At 43.3% G+C, this 24305-nt stretch overlaps 1 protein-coding gene across 1 annotated transcript in view; it reads right to left on the bottom strand.

Annotated features, from left to right (window-relative positions):
* Window positions 1-5291: 5291 nt before the first annotated feature.
* ldhd (lactate dehydrogenase D) overlaps window positions 5292-24305 on the bottom strand; it is a 37817-nt gene continuing 18803 nt past the window's right edge. Inside the window, exons 5-11 of the mRNA XM_060837784.1 lie at window positions 21264-21423; window positions 19195-19394; window positions 17281-17409; window positions 13629-13756; window positions 13448-13538; window positions 10338-10449; window positions 5292-5954 (exon numbers count right to left, since the gene is read on the bottom strand). Coding sequence (XP_060693767.1) covers window positions 5789-5954; window positions 10338-10449; window positions 13448-13538; window positions 13629-13756; window positions 17281-17409; window positions 19195-19394; window positions 21264-21423 — 986 coding nt within the window. The 3' untranslated portion in view covers window positions 5292-5788. The remainder of the gene's footprint in view (window positions 5955-10337; window positions 10450-13447; window positions 13539-13628; window positions 13757-17280; window positions 17410-19194; window positions 19395-21263; window positions 21424-24305) is intronic.

Here is a 24305-nt window from a genome sequence, read left to right as displayed (position 1 = left end):
TGCTGCTCATCTATCCACTCCTTTTGACTGGGTATGAATGTCGATAAAGTCTTTACTCAATATCAGCAATTATACCATCTAAGCTGTTGCTCCCTTTAGATTTCCTCCTTTCCCTTCACTCAGTTTGGATCTTCAGACGTGATGTTGGGTCTCAGCCTATACATTCAGTTCTGCCTACTCGAAGTTCCTCTTTGCATTGAATTCCTTTTGCTCCACATTGATTGAAAGCGCTTTAAACTGAAATAGTTCTTCCTATTCTTCATTGGTTTTGCCTGGCTTTCTCATGGGCTTCTCATGGGTGCTGACTCCCAGATACATGCTGGATCAACTCCTCATGAAGCACACACCGGAAGTATGCTCCCTGAATTGACTTCAGCAGCTCTGCCTGCTTCACATGGTGAATGACCGATCCTAAAGTTATGTAGAAACCAGGAGGAGTAGGCCCTTCAACCTCCCGAGCCTGCTCCATCATCCATGGCTGACCCTCTATCCAAATGTTGTATTCCCACTTTCTCCCCATTAATTTGTGATCCTTCAAAATCCATCTTTTTCTTCTTCAATATATTCTGTGACTTAGCCTCTACAATATTCAGTGTTCAAGATTTCCACGGATTCCTTTGAATGAAGGATTTTTTCATTATCTCAGTTCTCTAGTCCAACCTCAGATTGTGTCTCCTGGCTCTAGACTCCCCAACTAGGGAAAACATCCTTCCTGCATCTAGTCAATTTAGCCCAGTTAGAATTTTATACATTTCAATCTCCTGTCATCCTTCATAACTCTGGTGAATACAGGATCCTTCAATCCATTCTCTCCTCCTACGACAGTCCTATTGATCCCCATTATCAATGTATTTGAACCTCCATTGCACTCCCTCTATGGCATGTATATCTTTTTGTAGACAGGACACCAACACTGCATGCAATACTCTAGCTGTAGTCTCACCAATTTTAAGTCTTTAGTTTGCAAGAAATCTGATATCACCTCATTGTGCACACCAACAACTACACAATCATGAATTGAGACACCTTTCAATCTCTGTAGCCATAACTGTTGTAAATCAGTACAAATAATTTATAAATGAATTGGTGAATTCCTCATGCTCTGCCTCTATGAATCTCACTTCTTCAATTATCACATTGTCCTTAGGACTGAAATAGGAATTAAGGGCATCCAGAATTTCACCATAAGATGCCAACAGCAAGTTGGCTGCTATATTTCTTAAATTAAAACAGTGACTACACTTAACATACAAATTGGCTTTTCTCACGTTGTAACATCTGGAGTTAATGCGGAGGCTATTAAAATGGTATTCTTTCTTTTGTGTTTCTATTCTGTTATCTTTGTTGCTCTATTTAGTAATTCTTATATTTCATTGCAGTCCTTTCTAATTATGATAATCATGAGGGGCATGGATAGGATAAATAGACAGTGTGTTTTCCCTGCTATTCATATATATATTAATGATTTGAGTGAGGGAATCAAGTCGAATATGTCCACGTTTACTGATGACTCATAAATGGGTGAGAATGTGAGTGATGAGGAGGAGGTAGAGAGGTTTCAGGGCAACTGGACAGATTGAGCGATTGGGTAACTGCATGACAGATGCAACATAACATGAATAAATGTAAAATTGTCCACTTTGGCAGGAAAAACAGAATGACAGTGAATAATGTGAATAGTGACAGGCTGGGGAAAGTTGATATACAAAGGAACCTGGGTGTTTTCGTATACCAGTTACAGAAAGTAAACATGAAGGAGCACCAAACTGGAAGATAAATGATACTTTGGCCTTCATTGCAGGACAGTTTGAGTAGAGGGGCAAGCAAGTCTCACTGCAGCTGGTTAGGTCATTGGTGGGAAATCACCTGGACTATTCTGTACAGTTTTCATCTCCTTACCCAAGAACAAATGTACTTCCTGCAGAGGTAGTGCAGGGAGGGTTCATCAGACTGGTTCCTGGGATGGCAGGTTGTTGCATGAGGAGAGATTAGGTGGACTGGGCCTGTACTCAATGGAGTTGAGAAGGATAAGGAATGGTCTTATTGTAAGACATCAACCTCTCAGAAGGCTGGACAGATTGAATACAGGGATGATATTTCCTTTGGCCAGGGAATTCCAACCAAGAAAGTACCGTCTGAGATAAATGGTGGACCATTTCGGACTAAGATGAGAACTTTCTGAACGCGTTAAATTCTCTACCCCAGAGGGATGTGGAGGTTAGGTCACTGAATATATTTAAAAAAAACAATAGATATCTAGAAGCTAAAGATATCAAGGGTGATAAAGGGAGAGTGGGTGTATGGCATTGAGATAGAGGATCAACCATGTTTGAATGGTAAAGGGTTTCTGATGGGCTGAATGGCCTACTCTTGCACCTATTTCTGTTTCTTTGGAAGACCATCCAGTTCTCACTCTTCAAGTTATTCCGGGCCATGATTTTGGAAAACCATGTACTTAACCAACCCCCTGGAATATTCTAGAAAAGATGTATTGGCTAAGATTCATTCCGCAATGTTTCTATGGCATGGAGGGTTTGGCTCCACACATGGCCTTGCCAACAGGTGCCACAGAAACAAAACGCAACTCCATTAGAGTGGGCTGCATCTGTGGTTCTTTCAAAACTACCATTGCTGTTTACAAAGTATTGTTACCGCTGTTCCTTCTTACTGTTTTCCCTTGGCAGGATCAAACTAGGAAATAACACAGTTTATGAAAAGTGGATGACAAATGTGGCTCTGATTCACCGGGTAAATTAGATTGAGGTTTTGAAAAGAGTCCTAGCCAATTGGATTTGAGAACTTCAAGCCATGTTGTTCAAATACTTTTCATGTTTCCTTCCTTAAAAATGTTAATCTTTCTCGATACAAATTGTTGGGAAAGTGTTTATTTTGCTCAAAATCATTGCACAATCTCTAGTTACAAGATTCCCATCCAGCCTAGTCCTCAACACATGTTCTTGTTTGTGCCTTATATTTCTTCTTGCACCGATGATTAGTTGTGGAATTAATTAGCCCTCCTACACTTTAGATTGAGTTGGTCTCTGGTCTTAATAGTAATGGTAAGAAGAGGATATGCCAAGCTTAATGTTACAGATTGTGGTTGAACACAAGTCTGTTGCTACTAATGCCAACAACACCTCAAGACTGCCTAGTTTTGAGTTTCCACAAGTTTTTAAGTTTTGTTTCATTTAATGTGGTAATAGTACCACAGAATATGATGGGGTGGGGGGAGGTTGGTGGTGGAGGCGCGTGTGGTGGCATCCTTAATGTGGTGACTGGGACTTTGTTTCCACAAGGACAGTGCACTATTACTGATACTACAATGTATAGTTGTTTCAGGTAAACCGGTGAAGAGAAGGACAGTTATGTTGTTGGTTCCATTTACCACAGAGCCCGACTAACAGCTATGTCCTTCAGGACTAGGCCAACTTGGTCAGCAGGTGATGTTATTGAGCCACTCTTCGTTGACATTGAATTCCCCCACCCAGAATACATTTTCCATCCTGTCACCCTCAGTTCTTCATCTAAGGTTTGGAAGGTTTGAGTTATAAAGAAATGCTGGGACTCATTTCATTGGAGCATTGGAGGTTGAGAGGTGACCTGATAGAAGTTTATAAAATTAAGAGGGGTATAAAGGATGTTAATGATAGTTGCCTGTTCCTAGGATAGGGGATTTCAAGACCACGGGACACATTTTTAAAGTGAGAGGAGAGAAATTTAGAAAAAACATGAGGCAAATTCTTTACAAAGAGGGTGGTTCACGTGTGCAATGTACTTCCTGAGGAAGTGGTGGATGCGAGTACAATTACAACATTTAAAAGACACTTAGGTAAGTACATGGAGTCATAAAATACCTACAGTGTGGGAGCAAGCCATTCGGCCCATCAAGTTCACACTGATCCTTTTGAGAGCATCGCATCCAGACCCATCTTATCCCCGTAACCCTGCATTCCCATGGCTCATCCACTTAGCTTCCACATCCCTGGATATTAGAGGGCAATTTAGCATAGCCAATCTACCTAACCTGTACATCTTTGGATTGTGGGAGGAAACCGGAGCACCTGAGGAAACCCACGCAGACGCGGGAAGAACATGCAAACTCCACACACACAGTTGCCCGAGGCTGGAATAGTACCTGGGTTCCTGGCGCTGTGAGGCAGCAGTGCTGACCACTGAGCTATCATGCCACATGAATAGGAAGGGTTTGGAAGGACACGGGCCAGGAGCAGGCAGGAAGAGATTGGTTAAAATTGGGATTATTGTCGGTGTGGATTGATTGGATGGTAAGGCCTCTTTCCATGCTGAATGACTCGATGAAAGAGTGCTGATGAGTTTGGGGAATGCTGTGGCAGTAGCAGTGGGTTTCCTAGGGCTTGAGATTACTAGTCCAGTGGCATTACCACTACCTCCCTATTGAGACAGGAGTGGAAGAAGATGCAATTCTATTTAGCCAATAATGTGTAGCATGATATTCTCAAAAGGATCAGTACTCCTGACATCACATATTTCCCCACATTGTAGTCTGGTATTTCTTGCAGATTGTAAGGACTGGAAGTCAGGGTCGATAAAATGTGGAGCTGGAAAAGCACAGCATGTCAGGCAGCGTTGGAGGAGCAGGAAAATCAACATTGGGACCTTTCATCATGCCTCGGGAGGGAACTTGGGAAAACTTAGTTGCTATGGTGATAGGTGGATGCAGGTAAAGGGTTATTGTGATTGGTCAGTGGGAAGGGTGGAGTGGATAAGTGAGAAGGAAGATGGACCGCTTAGGAGGCGGGTGGAGGGGGAGGGCTGGACATGGGTTGAGGCTGGGGGTGGGGAGATTTTGAAGCTGGTAAACTGTATGTTAAGGCCATTTGGCTGTAAGTTCTCGAGGCAGATTATAAGATGTTGTTCCTCCAGCTTACGTGTGGCTGCATTTTGATGGTGGAGGAGGCCCAGGATGGACATGTCGCCAAGGGGGTGGGAGGGGGAGTTGAAATGGCTGGTAAGTGGAAGGTGGTGGTGATTGGAGCGTGCGGAGGCGCAGATACTCTGCGAACCAGTCCCCTAGTCTGCGTTTGGTCTCTCCGATGTAGAGGAGACCACATCAGGAGCAGCAGATGCAGTAGATCAGGTTGGAAGAGAAGCAGGTGAATCTCTGCCGGATTTTGAAGGTCCGAACCAAAGTTGACTCTGCTGCTCCTTCGACCTGTTCTGCCATTCCAGCTCCACACTTCATTACCTCCTGCGTTTCTTGTTTGCATTTGGAAGCTGAACTTCCACTGAAGAAAAGATCCCATGTGGTGGGTAGTAACGTTTTTATTGTTCACAAATATTTAGAGCATTATTAACATTACATGACAGATTAAAAATAAACTTCCTCATTGAAGGCAGTTTTAAACTAAAAGAATCAAACAGTAACTTTTGATGATTAAGCTGCTGATGATTCACTTTGGTTTGCAAATTGTTTATTAGAGCCTGGTTGGCCAGGTCTGTATTCCTTCTGAGATGCTCCATGCTACATTTTGACTTTTTTGTATCCAAAACACACAATTTCTAATAAACCAAATAATTTGTAATAAATCAATTGAGGAATTACTCAAATTCTAACCGGAGTAACTTTTAGCTATCAAGCATTGAACCTTCTTTAGAATCCAGTGGCCTGTAGTGTGACATCTGTAAGACTTCCCCATGTATTCCTTTCTTCAGAAGGATTTCATCGTTTGTGCATCGATCCCAATGACACTGAGATTTGCTGACTAGAGGGAAGTGGAGATCTTTGGATGGGGAAAGGGCATCCCCTGTTTTACAACACTTTGCCAGGATTCATGATGTTTTTGGGATCCAGTGCAGCTTTAATTTCCCTCATCACTTCCATACCAGCCGCACCAATTTCTTCAACCAGGAGATGCCTCTTGCCCAAGCCTACACCGTGCTCCCCAGTACAGGTGCCATGCATGGCCAATGCTCTTCTATGAGAGGGAGCAAGAAAGAGAGAAAGCAAGAGCCCAATTAGCAAGCTAACCTGTTGCATTCAAATGTTTTTGAATATCTTATGTTCTGTAATTACAGCACGAGCTCACACCGAGCTATGAGAACCTTTAGTCAGTCAACTCTATCAGTTCTTAACCGAGGAGAAAGTGAGGACTGCAGATGTTGTAGATCAGAATCGAAGAGTGTGGTGCTGGAAACACACAACTGGTCCGGCAGCATCTGAGGAGCAGGAAAATCGACGTTTCGGGCATAAGCCCTTCATCAGGAATGAGGCTTGTGGGCCAAGGGGGCTGGAAGATAAATGGGAGGGGGAAGAGGGCTGGGGGGGAAGGTAGCTGGGAATGTGATAGGTAGATGAAGGTGGGGGGCGAGAGAAGTGATAGATCGGAGAGGAGGTTGGAGCATATAGGTGGGAAGGAGATGGACAAGTAGGACCTACCTGTCCCTTGAATGATCCTATTAATCTCCCAGCCTCCTTGGCCCACAAGCCTCATTCCTGAGGAAGGGCTTTATGTCTGAAACGTTGCCTCTCTTGCCTGACCTGCTGTGCTTTTCCAGCACCACACTCTTCAACTCAGTTCATAGACTAAATAACATGGGAGAAATCAACACTCACTCAGATTCTATATTAAATAATGAATATGCAATGATTATCAATTCAGGTACACACTCTTGCTACCCTTCTGACTGGCACTGTAGTGAGAGCTAACCCTCCAGAGAGTTTTGTTCGTGAATTTCTGGATATTGCCTTGGGATTCCTATTTGGTTTTAGGATTAATCCATGTTGCTTCATTCTGAAAAATGTTCTTTCTTCGTTTCTCTTTCAGTCAGACAAGCTGAACCTTGACAACAGCACTCGAGGAGGCCATTCAGCCTACAGTCTGCACACTAGCTCTCTGATTGAGCTATTCACTTAATATCATTCCCCTTCCCACTCCCCAAAACCCTGCACATCCTTCCTTTTGGAATGACTGTCTAGTTCCCTCTGGAATACCCCAGTTGAATCTGACTCCACTATACCCTCAGGCAGTACGTTCCAGACCCTAACCACTTGCTGCATGAGGAAGTTTTGTTTTTTCTCTCATGTCACTTTTACTTCCTTAGCTAATTACTTCAAATCTGTGCCCCTCAGTGTTGATCCGTTCGTGTATGGGAACAGTTTCTCCTAATTCATTCTGTCCACGCCAGACTCCTCCTGACACCCCGATCATTTCTCCCTTGTCTCAGAAAAACATTCCTAACTTTTCCAATCAATTTTTATTGCTATAGATCTCCATCCCTGGAATCATTCACACATTTTTCCTCGTGAATCTATTTTCAACAGATAACCTTGTGTTATCCTCGATCTACACTAAAATAGTGACCATTACAGTACCATTTTACTGTATAAACGACAATTCAGTAGCTTTCCAGGTTTCTGCATGAGCCAGCTCAGTTGGCTGGACAGCTGGTTTGTGATGCACAGAGATGTCAACAGTGTGGGTTCAATTCCCACACCAGCTAAGGTTACCATGAGGAACTCTCCTCCCTGACCTCTCCCCTCACCTGAGCCTCAGGTTAAACCACCATCAGTCATCTCTCTCTAATGAGAGGGAAGCCCAACAATGCGTTAACATTAAAGTGACTGTACCTTCTCGTTGACTTATTCAGTTCTCTGTAATGTTTATGTAGGGGTCAAGTGTGCTCCCAAGACTGAGTCACTAAATGACCTGAATAGGAAGGTAACAAAGGATGGAGAATGATGTTCTGCCTACCAATGCTCATCAACATAAGGCACGCTAAGAAGCTTTAAACAGTCATGGGCTCCCTGTGGCAGATGAACTTAACTGAGCCACAGAAATGGTAAAGTCATCCCCCCTCAGGAACCTTTCAAAGGACTGCTCCAAATGTACAGTGTATCTATATATCCGAGTACCACCAAATATACAGAGATTGCAATCGTATCTGTTAATGCTGCGATCTGCTCTTCAGAATGACACATTCCATCCTGTACAGTGAGAAAGGCAAGGAGCTGCTGCCGAGCAAGCAGCAGGATTAGCAATTCTGAGGCCACAACAGCATTGCGTGACCTACTCTCCACTGGGCCCCAATCCTTTTCCCTTTCGTTTTGCTAACGTGAACATTTGCAGGTGAGACACCATTCGCCCACTCCAGCTTTCAGGAATTAGCAAACTCTGGAGACTTTGTAGTTAATGCCAACTTCTTGTATCGAACACTTTGGGTTGGGGGTTGGGGGGGAGAGAGGGTGGAACACCTGAAAATGCAGGCAGTCCAACAAGCTGCATCACTGGCGTGTGTAAACCTCCTAACCCAAGCCCCCAAGGCACGTCATCTTGTTAAATTCAACTTAAAGATCATCTGGGATTGTTTTTACAAACCACTACCTTCTATCATATATCCACTGCTGAGCTGGAATAATCCATCTTGACATTAAGATCACAGCTCAGCAGATCTTAAAACACTTTGAAAAGTGCCATTTTCTTCTCTTCAGGGAAATCAAGTAATGCCAGAACAGAGATGAGATGCCTTACTGTGTACCGACTTAACAATTACCTTCTTTCCACATTCACCAGAGAATCCGATTGGATTTTCTCCCTTTAATCAAGGAGCATGTTGCTATAGTAATGGCTCGACATTAACAGAAATAATCTGAACAAACACTAGTTTTGACATCAATGAAATCGAGGTCTCTCGGAGGATTTAAAATGTTGAATATAAATAAATTCTTTGGGAATGTACAACATCTATCTGCGGATGAAGTCAGCAAAGAACTGAGCAGCCTAAGGGAGGGCTACTGGAGTGTGAGAAATTAAATAATGTCTATAAGTGGGCTCAATAGTGACAGATGAAATGTAATAGGTAAATTAGTGGCTTCAATAAACTGAGGGTGGGGGGGGGAAAGAGGAACTCGGTGTTGTAGCAGTCTCTCCAACTAATTAAAGGGGAATTTGAAAGCAATCTGGGCTAATTGGGTATCAGAGCTGAAAATGTGTTGCTGGAAAAATGCAGCAGGTCAGGCAGCATCCAAAGAGCAGGAGAATCGACGTTTCGGGCATGAGCCTGAAGAAGGGCTCGAAACGTCGATTCTCCTGCTCTTTGGATGCTGCCTGACCTGCTGCGTTTTTCCAGCAACACATTTTCAGCTCTGATCTCCAGCATCTGCAGTCCTCACTTACTCCTCCTAATTGGGTATCAGTCAACAAAGCAAACAGATTGTTGACTTATATTGCTGAGTGAATGCGGCATAAACACTTCAGCGTTCCAATTCCCATTAATAAAATGCACCAGTTTGGACAGTGCAGGGAACCTTCAGGTACATCCGGATCAGCGTAATAATTTGAGAGCTCTTCCTTCTAGCAGCTCTGCAGTGCAACCTGTTGGCCTGGTTTATCCCAAGGACACTTGGGACTATACAGCCAAAGTCTGCCCAGTGACAGGTTCACCCTCCTTGGCTGCAACTTCGACATGGTTTGGAAATGCAGTAAGGATGGAGGTTGGAGTGTCCAGGCACTTCTGGAGCGTCCTGAGAGGAAACCTCTGGTGGTTGTGTGTGTGTGTGTGTGTGCGCGCGCGTGTGTGTTTGTCTATGTGTGTGTTTATCTATGTGTGTGTGTGTGTCTCTGTACATGCGTCTGCATGTCTGTGTCTGTGTGTGTGTGTCTATGTGTGTGTCTCTGTGCATGTGCCTGCGTGTCTGTGTGAGTGTGTGTGTCTGTGTGTGTCCTACTCTGTCTGGGTGCACTACCCTGCTTCCGTGAGAGGAAGAGTCACCGGGAGTGAGGTTGAGCTCCCTCGTCCCCCTCTTGCTGCTGATGCTGAGGGACAGTGCTTAAAGTCATGGACCTCTGAGAGGTCTGCTGGACCTGGCTCTCCATAGCAACCACCAACCTGCCTATGGAGACAGCTAGGCATTGCTAACATTGACGGGCTCCATCAACATCCGGTGCAGTTTACCGAGTGTCTCTGACCAAGCTGTTGCCGTCACTATCTGTGCATTGGTACAAAGTCAGACATTATGGGATCTTCCTGTGCCTAGGCCTGAGCAGCCCCTGGTCTCTGGCAAACTCTGGGTGCCCAGTGACCTAGGCCATTTCCTCCTCAGCGAGCTGGAGGGACGTGCCAGTGATGCGCTGACCAGAATCTGCTACTGAATCAAATCAAAACCGAGTACCCACCGAGGTGAGGGGCTCTGGGTATGCAGCCAGGGATGTGTGACTGGCCGAGGTGGGTGTCATGCAACCGAGATGGGTGTCAATGAGGTGAGCAGTAGAAAACTGTATGAGAAAAGTCGTTGTGAGACCACGACAAGAAACCCTCCCTGCAATTCCCCGGCGATAAAATTCAACCTAAAGTTACCGTACCTGGCCAATCTATCGGTGAACTCTTTAATCCTCATCAATTCATCCTCATCTTGTGGGTCCATCATCATCAGACAGTGGAAGTTCCCATCTCCTACGTGGCCTACAATAGGTCCTTGGGTTGAAGATGATAGTTGGTCACATGTTTCACATCAGATACTCTTGTTTTTGTCAATGGTTTCATTGTAAGTTTAAAAGCATTACTCATTAAAGAGGGAACCATATTTAATCTTATCCAATAAGCTGAGGGATAAAAGCTACAGAAAGGTGCTCTCTAAAATAAAAGCTAAATCCAAAACAAACATACAGAATGCTGAAGAAACTCAGCAGGTCGACCAGCTGGAGAGAAGAAACAGAGGTAATGTTCCGAGTTTGGTATGACTCTTCTTGAGTGCTTCACAGATGCTGCCAAACCTTCTGCGTTTCTCCAGCATTCTCTGTTTGTTTCTGTTTAAACGTTGCCTGTCAGATCGCTGAGGACTTTTCTTCCTTTTTAAAAGACTGGCATTAGGAATATCAATTCCGGTCATCCTGCTTTAGGAAGGATCTTGTTAGATTGGAGAGCGTGAAGCATGATTTACAAGGCTGCTGCTGGGACTGCAGGGTTGAGTTATCAGGAGAGACTGGATAGACAGGGACTTCTGTCATTGTACCATAGCAAGTTGAGGGGTGAACTTATAGAAGTATATAATATCATGAAGGTGAATATCAAAGGTTTTTTCCTTAGGTTAGGGATTTTTGAAAGTAGAAGACATAATTTTAAGGTGAGAGGAGAAGATTTAGAAGGGACCTGAGGGGCAACTTTTTCAAACAGAGAATGGTTCGTATGTGCAATGAACTGCCAGAGGAAATGGTAGGCGCAGGTACATTTGGACAGGTACATGAATAGGAAAGACTTAGAGGGATATGGGTCAAACACAGGCAAGTGAGACTAGTTTAGTTTGGAATCTCGTTTGGCACAGACAAATTGAACCGAAGGTTCTGTGCTGTATGTCTCTAATATCAGCCCCTCAAACATGCCCCAGCATTTAATTAGATCACGACCAATGTGTACATGAAGCCTGTTCACACTTTCTTTGCTCCTTTATCTATTAAATGGTGAACTAACAAAAATACTATCCATCTCAAAAGTTTCAATGATCCCAACAATGACACCTTTATTGGAAGAGTTCCAGATTACAATGGTGCAATATATGGAAATGTATATCCATGGTGGTTCTAAATTTAAAACTAATGTTCTCACACCGGAGGAAATAGTTCTTCCCTTTCTGCTCTACAAATCTCCTTTACATTTAAAAGATAGGGATTTGATCAATCTTCAATCTTCTGTGATTAAAATGAATAGGGAAGTTTCTCTTTTAATCCTCTTTCCTCATGTGATTGACAGGGCCTGGTCACAAGCTACCATCAATACACAGTAAAAATAACTTCTAGAAGAGCTCATGTTCCATAGCGTTGTAACTCTGCCCTCTGATCTATCTGCCCCTGCTGGAGGAACCATCTTCACTCAATCCCTTCCGGTTAATGAACAAGGAACCAGAGTAGATCAATCAGTGCCTTTAATATGGCTGATCTGATTTTAACCTCAACTCCACATTCCTGAATCTCCCCAATAATCTTTCATTCTCTTGGTCATCAAGAATTGATCTACCTCCACCTTAAAACTATTTAAAGATTCTGCATCCATTGCATTTTGAGGAAGGAAGGGAATTTCAGACACTCACAACCATCTGAGAGAAAAACTGCTTCCTCATCTCGGTCTTAAATAGGTGACACTTATTTTTATATCATGACCCCTCGTTCTCGATTCTCCCACAAGAGGGAACATCCTTTCAACATTCCAGGCGCTAGCCAAGTGAATCTTCCCTGATCTGTTTCTAAAGCAATGACATCTTTTCTTAAAATAAGGAGACCAAAACTGTACATAGTATATTAGGAAAGGCCTCACCAGTGCTCTGTGCAACTGTAGCAGCATCCATACTTCTATATTCCATTACCCTTGCAATAAGTGACAATATTACATTGCGCTTGCTGTACCTACACACTAACATTTTGTGATTCATGTACCAGAACACCCAGATCCTTAGGTGAATCCATTCAGCCGAACGCTTTGCGGGTTTCCTCGCCATACTTACTCCCATACCTGAAGCGGTCAGATGGTCTGTATTTCAACACCAGCACCATTCCATGAGTTTCCACATGGATTTGGGCTGAAGCCTGACAGGACTCAGCAACAATCTGAAAGTAGGCTCAGTGTTCGAAAGGTTGAAAATGTGTTGCTGGTTAAAGCACAGCAGGTTAGGCAGCATCCAAGGAATAGGAAATTCGACGTTTCGGGCATAAGCCCTTCATCAGGAATGAGGAGAGTGTGCCAAGCAGGCTAAGATAAAAGGTAGGGAGGAGGGACTTGGGGGAGGGGCGATGGAGATGTGATAGGTGGAAGGAGGTCAAGGTGAGGGTGATAGGCCGGAGTGGGGTGGGGACGGAGAGGTCAGCAAGGAGATTGCAGGTTAGGAAGGCGGTGCTGAGTTAGAGGGATTTGACTGAGACAAGGTGGGGGGAGGGGAAATGAGGAAACTAGTGTTCGAAAGGGACCACTGAGAGCATTTAGTCAATTTACACAACAGACCATCTATTGGAAGCAATGTATATGGACCCTGGAGGTAAAATATAACCCTGCCTGATGTAGAGTTGATGGTAGTTGTCTTTTCCCTAAGCTGAGGGATTTTAAATCTAGGGGAGAGGAGAAAGATTTAAAAAAGATATGAGAGGCATAATGTTTTTACACAGAGGGTGGGCCGTGTGTGGAATGAACATCCGGAGGAAGTGGTGGGTGTGGCTCCAATTACAGCAATTCAAAAGATATTTGGATGGATGCATGAATAGGAAAGGTTTGGAGGGACATAAGTCAGGAGTCAGGCAGATGGGACTACTTTAGTTTGGGATTACGTTCAGCATGGACTGGTTGGAGCGAAGGGTCCGTTTCCGTGCTATATGACTCTATAACAGTATGTACCGACTGTGACCCACACTGATCCCAACTAAGGAAGCAAAAGGAGGCAGCAGATGTCAAGTTTTTGGAATGGCACATCCTATCTTTCGTTCCAGCTAACCTGTAAGCTTTGACCTCACCAAATCTTCTTTTGTGGTCACGATGATTTCCGGTAGCTTTGAAATTGGGACGCAAACATCTGTGGAATAACCCTTGAGGAACAAAGCAGATTTTGTTTGTTAGTCGAACAGGTTTGAGGATATGGCTTGAAGTGCCTGAGACGAAGGCCAGCGCTGCCTTACCTCAGAGCCCGGGTGTATGGCACGAGCGGCGTACCACACACTGTGCCGCGCCTGCCAGAGTTTGTTCCGCGTTTCTTGATCTTTTGCCCAAGTGAAATCGGAGCCACTGTTCGCCTTCACTATCTCCTCTGTGAGGCAACCAGACATAAATGTGACAGGGCAGCCATTCTACACAGGCACAACTGCCAGGGTAGAGCAAGGGAATCTGTCTGGCTTTATCTATCACCAGCAGGAAAAGTAAAATCTTGAATATGATCCAAACACCGATTCACAGCTTTAAATGGATTTACATCCTGTTGTTAGTGTGAATCTGAAATGGTCTCCAGTGCAAATTTGCCTCAGAAGGCTTCAAATCTTTGAAATATCAGGCCAGGGGATTTGTACTCTACAATAAAAGCCTTTTTGTTTCTGATTTCCAGCATTTAATATTTTTTTCTGTTTAGTGACTCGTGCTTGTTCTCTTTTGGCTGGGACTAAATTGAGAGGTCTCTTGGAGCTGAGTTGCCCTAAGGCAAGATGCTTGGCCTCCCTGCTATCGGAAGGTTATTGTGAAACTTGAAAGGGTTCTGAAAAGATTTACAAGGATGTTGCCACGTTTGCAAGGTTTGAGCTTTAGGGAGAACCTGAATTAGCTGGGGCTGTTTTCCCTGGAGGGTGGAGGCTGAGGGGTGACCTTAGTCAAGTTTATAAAATCATGAAGGACATGGATAAAGTGAATAGACATGGTAGGAGAGTCCAAAACAAGAGGGCATAGGTTTAAAGTGAGAGGGGAAAGATTTCAAAGGGACCTAAGGGGCAACCTTTTCATGAAGAGGGTGGTGCGTGTATGAAATGTGCTGCCAGAGGAAGTGGTGGAGGCTGGTACAATTCCAACATTCAAAAGGCATCTGGGAGGGTATATGAATAGGAAGGGTTTCAAGGAATATGGGCCAAATGCTGGGAAACACAACTAGATTAATTTAGGATATCTGGTCTTCATGGACGAGTTAGACCATAGATTCTGTTTCTGTGCTGTGGATCTCTATGACTTGACAATACAGATGCACAGCCACTAGGGACATGGGCACTGGACCAATGCCAAAGCAACTTTTTATTTTCCTCCATTTCTAAGCAACGACCAGATGGCAGTGCCCCGATTTAGTGCCTGCTGTGTTCCCCTGTATTGCTGCAGTCCAGCTTGCAAGGATAGGAAGTATTTACTTCAGCCAGAGACCTCACCCCACCCCCCCCCCCCCCCCCACCCCCCCCCCCCCACCCCCACACCACTGCCTCCCACAGTATGAACACAGAATGTAAAGAAACCCACTCATCAGAGATGTTGTTTCAGCAGGGCTTCGTATAATGAATGACTAAACACGTGATGTAGCCATCTGCAGAGGCGCTCAAACGAAGGAACAATTGTAGAGAGAGAAAAAAATGGATTAAGTCATAATGGCTTCACATCTGCTTCACAACTCATTCACCATTTTCATTTTTATTTTGGATATGCATGCTTAAAAAATAGTGAACTCATCTACACTGTAAATATCTTGTTTATGTGACAGTGAATATAAACAAGCAATTGAAACTAAGCTTAGTAGTTTACTGTCAGTCATCATTAACTAATGCATTCTCCAAAGCAATGCCTCTAACCACTTGCCAACCAATTGGCATTCTTCTTTATACAGAATAAATGTTGGTTTCTCTTCCCTCTGGTATTTCTCGAGAATTGTCCTGATCAGTGTCATACGGAAGGCTTCTACAAGATGTGTCTAGTTTTCAGCACCATTCAGAATTATATTATGATCTGAACGTAGTAGAGAAAGAACCATACAACTGAGAGTAGAATTGATGGATTGAAATGCAAGCAGAATTTTGACCATAATTTATGGACCTCTAGTGATTCTGGGAGAAATAAACATGGAACTCAGAAAAGCCCAAACACAGGTTTTTCTAGAATTGCACACATTTTCCTATAGACTAAGGGGAACAGTTCAGCTCAACATAATAGCAGCAGATCATTCAGCCCTTTGACCCTGTTCTGCCAATCAGTGAGATCATGGCTGATCATCTACTTCAACACCATGTTCCTGTGCTGTCCCTTGATCGTTTTCAAATCCCAAAAGAAAAAAGAAAACAACTTTGACAGAATTGAGTTCTGTTTTCTGGAACAATTGCTTGAATTTTACACTGGGGCAGAGTCCTCACTCCTGAGGAGATGTCAGTGGTGAGCCCCATTCCCCTCCTCGTTTAGTTCACGTGCCAGCTAGTAGGCCATCTATTGCCCAAGGTTGGCTTGGAACCCCTAGGAATAGGACAAGCATCACCTTGCAACCACTGACTAATCTCTTGTCCCAGCAGCGCTGTCAGAGGTGGTGGCCACTCCTGGAACTGCAAGTGTCTAACAGGAGGAGGCACTGTGGAGCCTGGAGCTAAATGGAAGTCTGGGGACTATCAGTCAAGGCTGGCAGGCCAGAGGTTGTGGGGAGGCTCAGAATTGGCAGGATGGAAAGAAGGGATGGGGAAACCCAGTGTTGGGGTGGGAGCAGTGGAAGCATTACCTTGTGGGAGGGAGGCACTCAGATTGGGAGAGGGTATCTGGAAATGAAACAATCACCCCCAAGCATCTGGTTGGTTTCAGTTATCTGCTTGGTTTCAGTTGTCGACCTGGTTTGACTTGACACTGGCCTCCCATTATAGGTAAGACCCCAGTGATGCTGGTGAAAGGAGGCCTATCAACTGACTACTTAAGGACCTCAACTGAAAAATGTTCAGATTCCAGTGCAGCAACAACGGACACACCCTCTAGAACAAACATTGATAGCCTTACACTTGGGTATTGCTAAAAGAAAGACAAGTTGTTGAAGGTTTCTGTCTTGCACTCCTCAGCACAATTCTCAAGAATACCAATTTAAGGGAAAACCAGTATTTACACTGATGAGAAGACAGTGCTGATTGGTTGCCATGTGAACTCTGATTGGTACAGACATTACCATGGAGAATGCACCAGTGAATAATGACAGACAGTTAACTGCCAAGTTTGATTTAAATTTTAAACAAAGACATGTTGAATCTGATTGGTCAAGGCGCTGACAATGACAAGGGAATGGCCATCACTAACCTTATGGGATAATTGCTACCCTGTTCAGGTCAATTCTTGCTGCATGTAATGCTGACTGATGAAGGGACTGGAGGCTCTGAAAATTCCCCAGATTACACTGGAGATAAGTTATCTCAAATGTTTGAGCAACAGATGGAGCTAGCTGTTTCACACTGCTACTAACAGGATGCTGCATTCAAACCAAAATGACATTCTGCCTATCACACAAATGAGTAATGTGGTATATGTGCATTGATGAGTGCAAAACAGAAAAATGTTTGTATTAAAGTAATTTATAATTATTTCCCCTTCATGTTACAACATATATATATTACATATCAATATATACAAACACCTACTATATATATCTATAAATATATTTATTTAATGGTGCCTTATTGTTGCTGATATATTTTTTCTGGACCTGTCAATTTATTAATGTGACAAAACAATGAAGGTAAATCATCCTGGTCAGAGTCAGGATCTGTTCTGTAAAAATAAACCACTGCATAAATGGAGTGAGTGTGAGAAAGGACTGAGAGCAGCAGGTCCCAGGTAAAACTGTGAACCCACCTGTGGACTGAACCTGTTCCTCCACGCTCCTCTCAGTGCCGTGGAATTCCAGGAACAATGTTGATGCAACGGTATAGCGGAGATTGCTGTATTTGTTACAAGCATCGATCATTACATCATCCAGGAACTCTGAGAAACACAAGCGTGGATGTTCAAAATGCAACATCAATGTAAGTTATTTCTGTTGCCTCATTGTGTTTTACTGATTTACATGCCAGATTCAACCCAGCATACCCAACAATCATTTTCAAACAAAATTCATCATCTTACTCCTAACTATGCCTGGATTCATTTTCTGCTGATATATTTGTTCCATTTTTATACAGAGGAAAGTGATGCTGCTGCTTTGTCTTTAAGATAATTTGATATTGAAATAAAAAAGACATGGATTTCATTGAAATAAATAACACTTCATTTAAAGGGTAAATTGACATTGAACCAACTTGGTAAATTAGACAATACAGAGAGAGAGAGAGAGACTGGAACAGAAGGTGACCCCAGTGCATACTAAAGTATGGGAAGCTCAGGCCTCCTCATCATGTATATGGTGAACCAATATGAACCATCAATGGCTGCTATCTTGAAAAACAAAGGTGGTGAATCACTGAGGGCTGAGTAAATGGGGAATGGTATCACCAGTTTGTGGATTCCATCATACAGGGCTAACTAATATCTCGGACTCAACAGCTAAAGACATCTAATCACATCCGATCCAAAATCCAATTTCTCAATACACAAAGTATAACAACAGCATTCCTCAGAAGCTGCTGAAATTGTCACTCATTCTGCACCTACATACAGGTCATACCACATACTAATACCATTTACAAGTTCACTGCTGACACCACCATTATCGGTCAAATCTCAGATGGCAACAAGACAGACTACAGACGGGAGGTGGAATACCTGGAAAAATGGTACACTGAGAACAACCTACCTTTCAATGCTGGTATGGCAGGATGTTACTCATGTCCCCCCACACATTAACAGCACAGAGGTAGAACAGTGGAGAGTGTCAAGCTCCTGGGAATGGTCATCCATAACAAGCTTTCTTGGAATCTTCATGTGGACGCACTGGTTACAACAGCCCAACAATGTCTCTTCTTTCTCAGGCAGCTGAGGAAATTTGGCATGACGGCGAATACCCTTGCCAACTTTTATAGGTGTGCCATCGAGAGCATTCTGTCTGGATGTATCACTACCTGGTATGGCAACTGTATCATTCAAGATTGGAGATGGTTACAGAGAGTGGTGAACTTGGTCCAGACAATCACAAAGGCCAACCTCCCATCTATAGAATCGATCTACCAGGCCGACTGTCAAGGAAAGGCCGCCAGCATTCTCCATCCATCCTGGCAATGGTTTTCTACAACCTCTACCATCAGGGAGAAGATACAGATGCCTGAACACATGCACCAGCTAGTTTCGTAACAGTTTCTACCTACTGTTGTTAGAATACTGAATGGACTCACAAACTCTTAGCATTCACCTGTACCTGTGTTTTTGTTTTTGCCAACTGTTTACCTATTATTTACTTAGCTATGCTGCTTAACTCTGTGATCTGCCTGTACTGCTTGCAAGACAAAGCTTTTCACTGTGCCTCAGTACATGTGACAATAAATTCAATTCAATTTAACACAACTCGTACAAAACTGTACCAGTCACACATTACCCATGGACAAAGTGACACTCCACCATGTTTGGACCATTATGCACCCACATTTGGATTGTGCTGCACCCAAGTAGGATCCAGGATAAAATGCAACACAACTCATTTGTGCCTTTATCCAGCCAAATCATCTGTTGTTTGCATTTCTGATAGCACCACCATCTCATCAGTTTGCATCTCCTGTTTCTCACTCTCTTTTATTGGTGCTTTAGGGATAAAGAGTTGATATTAAAGGGTTGCCTTACCTATCCTTGCTATGGGGATGCAACTCTGTAGTATCTGCACTGTGCAGTCCAAGGCTGCTTGCACTGTTGGAAAGGAGCAGACCGCGGAGATCATGCTTTCTGGGATTCCATAGATATGTAGTGTCGTCTTGGTGATTATTCCCAGAGTCCCTTCAGAGCCGACAAAGAGATTGGTCAGGTTGTAACCAGCTGATGTCTTCCTGCAGCAGAGAGCATTATTGTGGTTTAGCTATGTCATGTTCCCCCAAGCTGGACAAACATTTCCACAGACTACTTTAGGGAAGTCAGGTATCTGAATCCAATGGGGTACACACCTGCTTCAACAAGAGGAGTTTGCTTCATTCATATATCAGCCCCCAACTGAAGCCAAGCACGTTAACATCTAGACTTCACCCAGCCTGCTTTAGGGCATCGCATTTGCAACGTTTGTAGATGTTTGGAAGTGCAGCCACTCTTAACAATAAAGGTGCTCACAGAAAGGTCACATAGACCGGAAGGAATTAATTGACTGGCTCAGTTAGTTCAATTACTGCTCGAGGGATAAGATCAAGACAATGGGGGGTGTGAGAGGAACGCATCCAAAGAGGAAGTGTAGCCCACCACTGGAGGGTCAGTCTTGATTAGTGTTCACGTGGGGCTTGAAACTGTGACCTTCTGACTCAAGAGGTGAGCAAGAGCTCAGCCCAACCAGGGCTGATGTTTAAGAGATGCTTAGAAACTAAAGACCTTCAGTAAGGAGGACTATTAAACAGTTACAGAGTCTTAGAGATGAACAGCATGGAATTAGACCCTACGGTCCAACTTACCCATGCCAACCAGATATCTTAAATTTGCCAGAATTTGGCCCATATCCCTCTCAACCCTTTCTATTCATGTACCCATCCAGATGCCTTTTCAATGTTATAATTGTACCAGCTTCCACCACATTCTCTGGAAGCTCATTTTATACAGGCCCCACCCTCTACATGAGATTGTTGCCCCATCTGTCCCTTTTAAATCTTTCCCCACTCATCCTAAACCTATGCCCTCTAGTTTTGGACTCACCCACCCGGGGGGAAAGATCTTGGCTATTCATGCTATCCATGCCCCTAACAATTTTATAAACCTCTATAAAGTCACCCTTGGCCTCCGGCGCTCCAGGGAAAACAACCCCAGCCTTTTCAACCTCTCCCTGTACTCAACCCTTCCAATCCAAGCAACATTCTTGTAAACCTTTTCTGAATCCTTCCAAATTTCACAACATCCTCCCAATAGGAAGGAGACCAGAACTGAATGCAGTACTCCAGAAGTGACCTAACCAATGTCCTGTACAGCTGCAGCATGTCCTCCCAACTCCTATACTCGATTCCACTACCAATAAAGGAAAGCACATCAAACACCTTCTTCACTATCCTGTCTATCTTCGACTCCATTTTCAAGGAGCTATGAACCTGCACTCCATAGTCTCTCTGTTCAGCAACACGCCCTAGGACCTTACCATTAAGTGTATAAGTCCTGCCCTGACTTTTGCCTTTCCAAAATGCAGCACCTCACATTTATCTAAAATAAATTCCATCTGGCACTCCTTGGTCCATTGGCCCATCTGATCAAGAATAAAAAGTGAGGTCTGCAGATGCTGGAGATCAGAGCTGAAAATGTGTTGCTGGTTAAAGCACAGCAGGTCAGGCAGCATCCAAGGAACAGGAAATTCGACGTTTCGGGCCGGAGCCCTTCATCCTTTCCTGATGAAGGGCTCTGGCCCGAAACGTCGAACTTCCTGTTCCTTGGATGCTGCCTGACCGGCTGTGCTTTAACCAGCAACACATTTTCAGCTCCCATCTGATCAAGATCCCATTGCACTCCGAGGTAATCTTCTTTGCTGTCCATCAATTTTGGTGTGATCTGCAAATTTATTAACTATAACTGTTGGAATAAAATGAACCTTCGTTTCACCCGATTCATATCTCTCATGGCAATTTTCAAAGCTCTCCAAAGGTGACCGCAGAATTTAATAATATGTCACAGAATTTACACATATTACAGAAATTCTGACAAGAACTGCTGTTTGAGGGGTTGACTGCTTTTGGTACCTAAACCTTCGTTCCTTTCCTGCCGTGTGGATTATTCTCCCATCAGCCAGCACCACCTCCAGGTTGATCACGTTCTCCCTCATTGTCCCATAGCGCACCGCGTTTGTACCCGAGGCACTGGTAGCTGCCATTCCACACAGTGAGGCGTCCGCACCTGGATCTGTAAAACAAGCGAGAGTTTACTTCAGAATCACCTGAGGAACTGTCACCTCCCCCCGATCGTTTTCATGTCACCCCTCCTTTTGTACGGAGCTCCAGTATTCAGACTAACAGCCCAGTCAGGAAGTGCACCAAGTCCTGTTGATCCATCACCACCTCTGCACCCTTTGGCTCAGTAGCAGTGTCAAGGTTGACAATTTAGTGGCACTCAATCTTCAAGATTGTATCACTCCTGCCCTCTCTCTCCAGTCTCCACCAGCTCTATAGCCCCTGCAGATCTCTGGGTTCCTCCGATTCTGGCCTTGGATGCATTTCTGACAGTTGTTACTGCACCACTGACACTGCGCCTCTAGTCAGCCAGACCATATCTTTCCAATTCATTGGCTAAACCCATCCTCCTCTCTGACTCTCATCTCTCCTTTATGACTCTCACTACAACCTACCCCTCTGACCATTTCGTTTGTTATAAGTCTGAGTGTGATCCAATGGAAAATTCTGTTTGACATCACTCTTGGCAAGAGGCTTGGAAAGATTTACTGCTTTGCTAAAGGTGTCACATAAATGCAAGTTATTGCTAGTTCCAATTAAGCAAGTTCTGCCTTGGAGTCTACAGTCAGCAAGTTAGAATTCAACGCAATGGATGCACGGTCTGCCCCAGCTTGATTATTCCCATAGTTGTAATTTCATTAATTGCAAATTTTAGGAATCACAATTACACATTAAAGCGATATGAGGTTACTCAGGTTGATTCCAGGCGGACCCTTTTAAACGTTGCTGATAGATTCAGCTACAGCATTGAACAAAAGCAGACTTTCTTGGTTTTTATATGAAACTGCATTTGGCCTAATAGACATTTTCATTAAAGCATCAAGTGAAACGCTTTCTTAGCCAGAAGACTGTGCTGAATGCTTGCTCTCGATTTATTTATTTCCTAAACAATTTCTAATTATAATTCACTTGTTACTTTCAGAATTGAAACATGATGACCTTTCAACAATTGGCTTCCTGTTTCCGATAATGGTATTTCAAATTGTTGCGCTATTTCCCAGTCTGCATTGAGTTTGACCTCTGCTTGACATTCTGTAACCAGTCCTGAGCTAAGGATTATTTATCTGCCTGAGATTAAACAGCTGGCACAGTAGAATGCTCTGTATACTTGTATTTCTTAAAGACTTTCAAGTTTGCAGATAATTCAATACCGGTTGAAATTGATCCCATGATCAGGAAGATTTACTATCTTGCTTTTTCTTGAATTAATCTCAGCTGGCAACAATTTCTGTACTATTTTGACAAACGAGATAATCTAATGTAAACTCTTAGACATTAAGCAGACCGAAGCATGTGTTGTATAAATACTGAAGACTGCAGTGTATTCAGTGTTAGGACATATGTCTCACAAACTGGATAATTTAGTAGTTTTTCCAAGAAACTCTGTCTTTGTAAACAAATGTCTTGGCTTTTAGGGTTGAGTAAGACTTGCCTTTTTGACTGTACTAATTTCTGACTGTATTCATTGAGCGTTACACATTGTAAGAAGGATAATAATATGTTTTATAATGAAATAAAGATTTAGTTGATATAAAGCCTCAGGACATCCCATAGCACTTACCAGCCACTGAAGAGTGGCACCCTCCCCCTTGTCACATCACAAACAAAGCAGTCAACTCGTGCACAGCAAGTTCCCACAGGCAGGATTGTTTTAATGGGCAGGATATTTTCTTCTTTGAAACAGTGCTATGGGATCCCTTTTATCCATGTGAGATGGGAAATCAGACCTCAGTTTAACATCTCACCTGAATCCGACACTCCAGCTCTCACTAAATTGGAATGTCAGCCCAGATTTGATTCTCAGAAAGGGGGATCCAGAATGCTACTAATTAAACCAGGGCTTACACCAGGAAAGAACAATGATGTTACACCATATAACACAACAGTATTAATCTGATACTTACATATTTTGAAATCTATTAAAGATTGATCAATGGCTGTGTCCTCTTTCGAGTTGTTAAGCTGTTTCTTTTTGTGCAAAGCAAAAGATGTCAGACCCATTTTGGAATGCCTTTATGATGATTAGTAAGACTCCTGCATCAGCACTCATTGTAGAACAGGACATGCCTTTTTCCCCACAGTACTATGTGGGGAAAAAAATTTTTGAATTCATATCACACCTTTCCCAACCTCATAATGTCCCAAAGTATGGTGAAATGCATTGACCATTACAATGTACGACAATACTGCAGTAGACTTTGACACAGACACACATACATTTGGTGTAACATTGAATGTGGAAGTAGCATCCCCAGCAGCAGTGTACTGAAGTATTAATGAAGGTTTCATGCTCATATCTTGAGGTAAGTTCTTAAATTACAGCCTTCTCATTCAGAGATGAGATTGCTACCACTGAGATACAGCATTATGTGTATAAAGGCTAGTAGTTGCAGACACACTAGTTTCTGATAGACATATGTTAGTTACAGAGGAGTGTCACGGTTTCCATTTTAGCGAGACTATATCATATACTATATATAATGTACATTATATATCATCTATGCTACATTGTATATTGTAGCACAGGCCACAGATGGTTCTGCCACAGATAGAGATGGAAAGAGAAGGCTAGATGTATAAGCTAAGCATTTATAGGCATATTGAAGCAATGGAATGAAAAGCAAATAGTTATGCAACAGTGTGGAGAATTTGCTAAAGTATTCTGAATTCAAAGTGATAAACCAGTGAGCCATTGGACACTGGACGGGTTATTTTACTGACGATTACAACTTAGAGCAGATAGAATGGAGATGGTAGAGTTGTGCAGGAGGTGAACTCCATGCTGGAAGTATAGGCAAAGTTGAGGATTTCAGTGTGTGAATATCCTGTTGTTAA

This window comes from Hemiscyllium ocellatum, chromosome 17 (assembly GCF_020745735.1).
Source record: "Hemiscyllium ocellatum isolate sHemOce1 chromosome 17, sHemOce1.pat.X.cur, whole genome shotgun sequence".
NCBI lineage: Eukaryota > Metazoa > Chordata > Chondrichthyes > Orectolobiformes > Hemiscylliidae > Hemiscyllium > Hemiscyllium ocellatum.
This window is presented reverse-complemented; position numbering and strand designations above follow the sequence as displayed.